This window comes from Lichenostomus cassidix, chromosome 3 (genome assembly GCF_008360975.1).
Source record: "Lichenostomus cassidix isolate B80296 chromosome 3, HeHo_3.0, whole genome shotgun sequence".
Classification (NCBI taxonomy): domain Eukaryota; kingdom Metazoa; phylum Chordata; class Aves; order Passeriformes; family Meliphagidae; genus Lichenostomus; species Lichenostomus cassidix.
The window spans coordinates 78,082,299-78,091,777 of NC_139483.1; the positions used below are offsets into that span (position 1 = coordinate 78,082,299).

Below are 9,479 nucleotides of genomic sequence, written 5' to 3' on the forward strand. Positions count from 1 at the left end.
TGTTTAGTACACTTGCCTAGGAGATGGGAGGCCTGTGTTCAAGTGTCCATTTAGTCTAAAGTTTTAAATCCACTTCCTAGTTGAATACCTTTTCTAGCAGGTTATAAAAGACCTTGAAATGAGACTGGTTTCCACTTTTACTGTTGCGGATGGACTGATTAATTGCTTATTCTCTCCTGATCTGTGAATCTTTCAAAATAGCAGTGGGAAATCTGAGTAGTGCAAGGTGGAGATTTGGGTCTGGTCCAGGCTGCTAGTGCCAATGAGGTATTTTATCCAATGCCTGTTTAATGCAAGCTACTTCAGCCTGTTGTGAATTGTATATGAAACCATTTCAGCTAAAAAAACCGCCAGTATTTCATTGTGGTGCATATTATACATCAGTTCCAGCGACCACATTGCGTTTGGTGTCTACAGCTGCTATATTTGTGGCCAAGCCTTGCAGAGAAGGGAGCAGACTATGTGCTGGTAGGAATGATCAGAGAGTTTCCTTTTGATAGTTGCTTTATTGAGCTTCTCTGTTAGCAGACGCTAAAGCATTAAAGCCTGTTTTGGCTTACACTTGAGTTGCATAAAAGCTGAGACTGGACAGCAAATGAGAGGAGTATTTAGAAGATTCTTTAGAAGAATACTTTAACAAGGGATGGGGTAGTTGTAGACTTACAGGCATTCGCTGCAAGTATCTCTTCAGTATCTCTGAGATTTTGTTTTCTAGAAAGAAACAATTACCCAAGTTCTGGGGCCTGGAAGAGATGCCCCAGCCACTGACATAAATAGAATTTTGCCCTCCTTTGTAGCCCTCTAGCTAGAAATTAAGTGAACAGTAGCTTCCAGATAGATGCAGTGACTGAAGAAGCAAAACATAGTCTTTGTGCTTTAGGAAGAAAAGAGTTGCCATATTTGCCCTGTTAGAAAGCTCTCTCTCTCATAGGCGGTGTCTCTGCTGTGCTTGCTGTTGGTAGAACTATAAAATAAGTACTAAGGAACCTCCTAAGAAGTGTGAAACCCTGATCTTCTGAAATGTGCGAGTTTAAGTGAACTTAGAATTTCTTCCATAATGTTACATGAAACAAGAGAAGAGGCGCTTTAAAACAGAAAGGAAAGAATTGTCCAGAAACCAGTTTTGAACAGGTTTTAATGTGGTGGAACAGCTCTGGTATTACCTGAGGACAATGTAAGAGGACTGCATCTGTGATAACACAAATATAGGACTAGGTGTATCCAGAGAGGCATTTTTGTTTGGCTGCTAGAAAAAGTTTGGTTCAGGCATTAGAAAAAAAAGCAGGATATTTTGATTAAAAAACAGTTATTTTATGGAAATGCATTAAGAAGGCCAGTCCTGAAGGAAGAGCCAGCATCTGTAAAGTGTTTTGGAGTGGCCTTTAGATGAGGTCTGAGTGCTTTTATTTTGCAAATGCATTCATTACCGAATTGACTCTGCAGACTCTTGTTTGTTGGCAATTGACATTGTTCTACTGAAGGCAGTATCACTGTTTTCTTTTATGGTCTGTATTACTGAATAAGTGTGTTTGGGAATACAGCTCAGATTTTTATTTGTCAAGGAATATTTTTGTTGTTTACTCAGTTGATTATTAATTTACTCTGTTATTCAGTATTGAAATTGTTAAAGTTCTGTTATCTTCATTGTTCTAGCTAGCATGTTTATCATTGAGGCATTTTAGTCTGCAACAAATTAAAAAAAAAACTGTGTGGTAAAATTATACCCAACTTCTCAATATCCCTTTAATTCTTGCAGCTATCTTACTCTGCACTGCTGCATGCAGTAATTCTGTTTAATTAAAAATTTTCCCTTCTAGGTCATTCCCATTCAGTCCCACAGGCTATTTTACAGAAATCAGTAGCTTCACCTTTTAAAAACATTCCCTGTGCATTTGCAAAGTGCAACAGAATTTATGTGCTGAGAATAGTTTCATTCTTCAGTTGGGCCTTAAGTTTGACCCTATAAAAATTTTACTCAGGAAAGGACCAGAATTTCTCCCATTAAATACTTTAGGAAAAACATAACTGTTTTGTTAAATAAACTTGGGCATTTGATAGCGCAAATTAGAGTGGTGATAAACTGTGGAAATTGTTCGAAGGCATCTTGTATAAATTATCGCCTTGGCTACACTCCTCCAGGAGGTGGCTTTTATCTTCACTTTAACTAGAAATGAAAATTCACCATTACTGCAGAAAATTAAGGCTATCTTTTTAGTCCAGGTTCAGCTAATAAATACTTTATAAATGTTTCCTGACAGACATTTGTGTTCCTGTTGGAAATGCAATGAGGAGGGAGCAGTATCAGAACATGTTGGTTGCTTCAAATTGGACTATTTGCATAATTCAAGTTTACAGAGTGCTGCTGCTCAAAGGCAAGCGCTTGTATTTGGAGTGTGCCTGATGCTGACACTTAACAGGCCTCTGGGGCCCAGCAGCCAAAAATAACACCAAAATTATACCTATAAGTATATATGTATCCCTGAGGTGCATTATGCATAAATAATTGCCAGAAAACAAATGGGCCTTTACCGTCAAGAAATGGAGATTCTTCTAAATAGTGTCTGCCACCATTGTCTACACAGTTACTTCTGTTTTCTCAGGACACTGTTGAAAGAAAATGAGTGACGACTTTTAGTTTCTAAAGGCAGTTTGCTTAGCATGTAATAACCAAGACACAATGTTGCTTTATACATGATTGTAATAACAATAAAGCTGTACACCCACGCCTTGCTGATGTTCTAAGTGTGCTTTTCCAGCTCATCAGTAATGGCTGGGAATCCTGTTTTAATTGAAGTTGTCAGTGGATCACCTTTTTTTCTAGGGAGAAAGAGCAGATCATTGCTCCGGCAGTTAAAGCTTTAAAACCCTAAAATGTTAACTGCCAGAGGGATGATCTCTTTAAGAAATATCATACTAGCAAAACATTTAATATTGCTTTAGCCAAGTCTTCCCACTCAAACAGCCCTCCCCAAAAGCCTAAAATACTGAAATAGAGAGCCAGGCTTGTGGAATTGGAAAACTATTTGTGTGCCATCAGCCCAGTGGTTGCAGGTCTCTGTGGTCTCATGGATAGGATGTAAGGCTCTTTTCCAAAAAGCTGGATCAACTTCAAAATAATCTTGAAATGTTACTAATTTTTAAATGTTTCTGAGGTGCAGTATCCAGAGATGCGTGACAAAATACAACTTGCTTTCGTGACACCGTGATTCTTTTGTTCTAAATAGAATGGGACTGGAAGCTCTGGTAGAGTCTTATGCCTTCTGGAGACCTTCACTGAGGACACTTACATTTGAAGATATACCTGGGATACCCAAACAAGGTAATGGATGTCTTTGTGTTCTTTCAAAATAAAAATGAAAGAAGATGAAACTTTGCCCATCGTGCCTTACAAGAGCCTAGGCAAGTGTGTCACTCACAGAACAGAAACAACCAATTAACCACAGTGCAGCCATCACCTCTCATCACACATTCAAACTCCAGTATAGGAATTACTTCTGTTTTTAAGAGAAAAAAGTAAGGAATCAGGGAAGAAATGTTCTCTTAGGTAATGAATAAATAGTAGGAAATTTGATTTGTTTTCATCTTAGCACCCCTTCCTAAAGACTTAAAAATTGTTCAGTAAATGGGCCAACAAACTTTATATGCATCCTAGATCTTAAAAAAATAGATCTCCTCTCCATTTTGCTTTTCCTGCTCCTCACTCTTCATTGGAAACCTCTTTGCTTCTCCTTTTCCCATTTTACAGGTAGTGCCATGAATGAGAAAAATATTTAAATGGCCTATTTGGACAGAGAATGAAATCTCTGTACTCTTCTCTGAGTTCTTTTATTTCCAGAGTATGGCAATGCATATAGAAAACCTCTCAGCCTTTCCCCAGCTAAATCAGACATACTCCTCCCAATTATTTGCTTTTTCTGCTACCAAATTTACAAACATCCATTCTGCTTTCTTGATAATGTGTTGATTGGAAAGTTGTTAAACATGTTCAGAGCAAAAATCCAGAAATTCAGAGAAATCACTTTTGTCAACTTCTTAGCTCACTCGTTTGAGAAATCTTGAGCATCAGTCCTTGATGTGGGCAACTAAAAAGAAGTTTTGTGCCCAGTCATAGATACATTGGATGAGTGTTGGCAGAGTTTTGGGTGGAGTATGGGGATGAGGGATGGTCTCATCAAAAAGGCCTTTAATGGAAAGTTAGAATGAAACCTGAAATACCTTGTCAGACTGTGTAAGACTGAAAGGCTACTGACTGTGCAGGACAGATCAGGACAGATGCAGGACTATACAGGACTATTTAGGACAGATCAGCTTTATTGCTTGTTTGTATGTAGGAACATTGTTTGAGAGCAGGGGATCGGCTGCTGTGAACTTCTCATTTCCTTTTTTGCTGTTGCCTGAGGTTAAGAATATTGTAGAAGTTACTGTTGATATTCTGAGGATGGAAACTGGGATCCTTGCAAAATCTTTAGTCATCTATACCTTGCACATAGAGTGTTTCTGAAAGACCCCATTAGAAGTTTGTCCCACTTGTTAATACTTAAAGTGCCCATCTTCAGGTAGTGGAGGCATTGACGTAGATTGGAAGAAAAATATGTCTTACACCAGGATTTCTGTAATGTGGCAGTGTCTAATGGTTCTTGGTGCTTGTGATGTGCTGTTAACAAGAAGCAGCAGCGGGCAGCGTTCACTAATAATGCATTTCTCTTCTTACTATCTCACCTAATAAGATAACTTGTTAACTTATTGACAGAATTTGTCTCTTTGCAGCATCAAGCTGTTTGATTATTAATGTGATTTATAAACAGGAGAGTCTTCCTTGCTAAGTGCCTTCTGCCTGGGAGAATGTGAAAAGCTCCAGTTAGTTTTTCTACGCTCAGTTTTCAGCAAGATACAATCTTTTAAGAAAAGGAAGTGTTCCTTGCAGCTGGGAAACTTTCAGTCCTGAGAAAAGGCTTCACCTGTAGCAAGCAGTGTGTTTTCTGGGACATTGAGCACTGGTATTTGTAACATAAAAGGTTCTGATACCAGTAAAGGAACAATTTGCAAACAGTTTGCTGCAAACCTACCCATTCAAGAAATAAAACAGCTATTTGCAGTATTCAGCCTACACTTTTCCTGAAGTTGTTCTGAGTTTTTGTTCTCAGATTTTTTTTGGTTTGAGGTCAGAAGTTTTTTGTTCTAAAGTTGGGAAGTTCCTGAAGCTGTTAACTGTGAGACCCTCTGTCATCTGAGCTGAGGAGCTGGCCCTCAGCTGGGCTCTGACAGTGACAGGCACAGAGCGCTTGAAACACATTGTGGACTGTAGCAAGAGCATAGACAAGTCAAAACACATAACTTTGAAGAAGGCTTCTTGTGATGTGGTACTTACTTGGCTACATCTTAACTGCCATGCAATTTTCTTCCATGTCATATAAAAAGCAGTTAACGTTTTGGGTGGGAGCTCTAAGTGCTGAGTGTTGGTTGTAAAAACGTAACTGCAGTTCTCTTTCTTGGTCAGGTTGTTTCTTTAGAAACATGTGTGTGGTTTACTCACATATCCTCCTGCACACGTATGTAAAAGTTTTTAATTAATTTGAGTTGGATTTCATCTCAAGGGTTATTACGAAAGGCAAAGGTCTTGATCTGTCACCTGGGAAATGGACTTTTCCCAATGTGCTTCTTACATTGTAATATTCTCTTCCAGGAAATGCAGGTTCCTCTACTTTACTCCAGGGATCTGGCAGTGGAGTGCCATCTACCCACCCTCACCTTTTGCCGGGTTCCCCTTGCTCATCTCCAGCCTTCCACCTCAGTCCCAACACTAGCCAGCTGTGTACCCTTGCTCCAGCTGACTACACAGCTTGTGCCCGCTCAGGCTTGACCCTGAACAGATACAGCACTTCCTTGGCTGAAACCTACAACCGGCTCACCAACCAGACCAGTGAGACCTTTGCACCCCCGAGGACTCCCTCCTATGTCGGTGTGTCAAGTAGCACAACTGTGAATATGTCTATGAGTGCCAATGATGGCGATGCATTCAGCTGCCCGCAGACTGGCTTATCCATGCAGATTTCAGGGATGTCTCCACAGCTCCAGTACATCATGCCATCCCCATCCAGCAATGCTTTCACCACTAATCAAACCCACCAAGGCTCCTACAATACGTTTAGACTGCACAGTCCCTGTGCACTCTATGGATATAACTTTTCCACATCCCCTAAACTGGCTGCCAGTCCTGAGAAAATCGTTTCTTCCCAAGGAAGTTTCTTGGGGTCCTCGCCAAGTGGAACCATGACGGATCGGCAGATGTTGCCCCCCGTGGAAGGAGTGCACTTACTTAGCAGTGGGGGGCAGCAGAATTTCTTTGACTCTAGGACCCTAGGAAGCTTGACACTCTCATCTTCTCAAGTGTCTGCACATATGGTTTGATGAAGCCTTTGAGTAAAAGTACAGTATGTTTGGTGTCTACAATGTATTTCTTTTGGAATATGAAAGGACACTCGATGTAGCTTGTACAGTGTGTGTATATATTATATGAGAGGAAGTTTCACTGGAATTTTGACTTGGTTGTGGCCACATTATTCTCTTATTTTGAGTTACACAGAGTTTGCTGTGGTGCAGACTGCTTTAGTTTTCTGGTATAATACACTTAGTTGTATAACACTTTGGGACATATGCAACAAATTAAGTAAGACTTCCTCCCCTTTCCCCCTCCTCTGTTCTAACCCCTTATAAGAATGAAATGACACTTGGAGTATTAAACAACACGAAAAAGCCCACTTACCTTTCCTATAGTACTAGTGAGTTTGTTTAAAACATTAATACAATAAGCTGATGCACCAAAGGCATTTTACAAATTTCTTCTCTGTTGTAAGGGATACGAAGGGTATTTGGAGTTCTTAGTGTTAAGCATCATGCATCCAGCCTGAAACAGAAGTTTAGCTAATGGATTATTTACAAAGTAAACAGAAAGATTAGTTTGCCTTCTCATGATATGCTGGTTTTAGCTTATCAATGGCACAGCATTCTCACTAGGATTTGTTTTTTTCAGCATTAGTCTAGATTTATGATTATATATTTGAAGACAAATAATGCGTATTCAAATTGTGGTGATAGGAATAATTTAAACCAACGGCATTAGAAGCAGCATTCCTTTTTATGAAATGAACTTTGGGGTGCTTGATTTTTGTCAGAGGAAGGGCTTGATGCATTTTTTTCCTCCATAAATATTGCCTATAAGACATTTACTGGACAGTAGGATATTCTAATGTATCTTCATTTTTGTATTTTTAATTTTTTAAAGGAAAATGCAGGTTTGATTTAGGAAAAAGAAAAGTGAGCAGGGTGAGAAATTCCATTATTGGTTTTACCTGTTTTGTATGTGTGTTGTGTTTTGGGTTTGGTTTGTTGCTTTTTTGTTTGTTGGTTTGGTTTTTTTAATAAGGGTGAAAGGTCCTTCATCCTCAGTATTTAAAAAATACACCACCTGTATCAATTAGGCAGATGATCCAGTTTGCCCAAAAATGTTTCTGGAAGCAGAATGTTGTCACAGCTGCCTTCCTGTTGCTCTGTTTTTGTCCTGGAATTTGAGAGGTTTCCTTCATTCCCATCTCTGTTTCCTAAATGCCACTTGTAAGAATGTAGATCACCATCTGCTCCTGACCAAATTTCTCCAGAGTGGCAAGGACACAAGGAGACACTACCGTGGTGAAATTTCTGTCCTCATCTGACCTGCACAGCCCAGGTGGGTATCAGCCCTTCTACAAAGGCTGCCTCTCAGCTGCTCATCTGTCAGAGCTGAAACACAGAGGCCGTGGAACAAATTTTAGTGCTTGAGAGAACAGGGCATCTTTAACAGTATGTTAATCCTGCAGTGGATGTAAAGGCATTCTAAGGTAGATACAGATGTAGTTGAAAATGCTTTCCCAGTCAGCACTGAAGGAGATTAAGGTCTTTCGGGTTTTGTGTTTGTTAGATTGTTTTGGTGAAGGTGAATTTTCATGTTTCTCAAGTGTTCCAATGTCTTTTCTGGCAAATAGTGGGCTTAACCACTCTCACTTCAAGGAAGACTCATTTCAGCTAATACTTCTTTAGTGGGATGGAGATAATGCATGCAGAAACAGCCTTCTTGCTATCTCCTCTTATTTGGGAATAGAAGAAAAAAAGCACAGCAGTCTTAAAGCCTGTGCCTGCAGAAGGCTTTTCTATTGGTTACATATTTGTTTCTGTTAAAGATATGTATAAAGTTCTCATTCAAAGTTAGAAAGAGAAGAGGATGCAATTGAAGTGATGTGGGCTTGCTGCTTTGCTGTCTCAAACTTCCTAAGTATTCTTTTTGAGTAAACCTAAGTTCACTCAGTCTCTATTAGATCTTTTTCCTTCCGAAATATGTGATAATAGCACTTCTCTTCTTCAGAGGAAAGGATGGCAGCACATTGAAGATGAAGGTCATTTTACATTTGCTGTGCTGTGGACAGTGTGTTACAGATGAATGGCTGGGTAGTGTTCATATATGAGGAAAACAAAGAGCATTCATGTGCTTCAGGTCTGTCACTGGTCTTGGCAGTGCAGTGTCCTTTCAGGTAAACTTCCTAGAAAAGACCTGCAATGTTAAAAACGCTATTCAAACTCGTGCTGATGGTTTGTGAAATGATTTGAAGATGTGTGGAAGATGGGCAAATTTTCGGCTGTGTTAATTATCATAGCTCTATTGGTTTAAATTAAGTAACTTGTGTATTGTTATTCCTGCTCTAGCCAAAACTTTGAAATTTTGCAGTTGGAAAAATACTTAAATGGGAAAGATGGTACAATTAATTTGTACTTGAAAAACGGTAATTATCCATGTCAACTTAAGGGTTGTGACTAGGTAGAAATGTGGAAGAGGTAAATCATGCATGTTCCAACGAGGAGAGAAAAAAAAGGGTTGTGCATGGATGTTCATGGTAGTGCTCTTGACAAGACTATGTACTTTATTGTCTGGGATTTTTTTAGAACTGGTCTCTTATTTTTCCTCAAATTATTCTTATCATATAACCACACAATATTGTTTCATTTGTTCCTTAAAATTTGAATCATATTGTAAATACTGCTTTGTCATTGTGAAAAGACTAGCTTTTTATCAATACAGTAAATGCTATATATGCATTATATCTATAATTATATATCTGTATTTTATAAAAATGACACAGAAAATATATTAAAGTGTGTATTCAAACACTTTTTACTACATTTGGAAAACAGAGGCTTGGGCCTATTTTTTTTCTCTACAACTTCAGCAAGACCAGAGGAAGTGTTTCTAAGGTAAGCTCTGAATTTCAGAGACTTAATACAGCAAGCTGCAACTAATCCACAATTTTTTAACCATCTGCAGTTGAAACTCATTATTTCTACCCAAAAGAATCATCCCAACAGATGCTGTGTACAAGGAGATAGGCTGAAAGCAGAGCTGTGAGGTTTTTATGTGGGGAAAAGGGACTGAGCTGCTTGCCAGGGTTTTCAGC

General features: G+C 39.0%; 1 protein-coding gene across 1 annotated transcript in view; it reads left to right on the forward strand.

The window, feature by feature from the left end:
• TBX18 (T-box transcription factor 18) overlaps positions 1-9,207 on the forward strand; it is a 23,929-nt gene extending 14,722 nt beyond the window's left edge. Inside the window, exons 7-8 of the mRNA XM_085056402.1 lie at positions 3,225-3,319; positions 5,684-9,207. Of these exons, the coding sequence (XP_084912528.1) occupies positions 3,225-3,319; positions 5,684-6,408 (820 nt within the window). The 3' untranslated portion in view covers positions 6,409-9,207. The remainder of the gene's footprint in view (positions 1-3,224; positions 3,320-5,683) is intronic.
• The last annotated feature ends 272 nt before the right edge of the window (positions 9,208-9,479 follow it).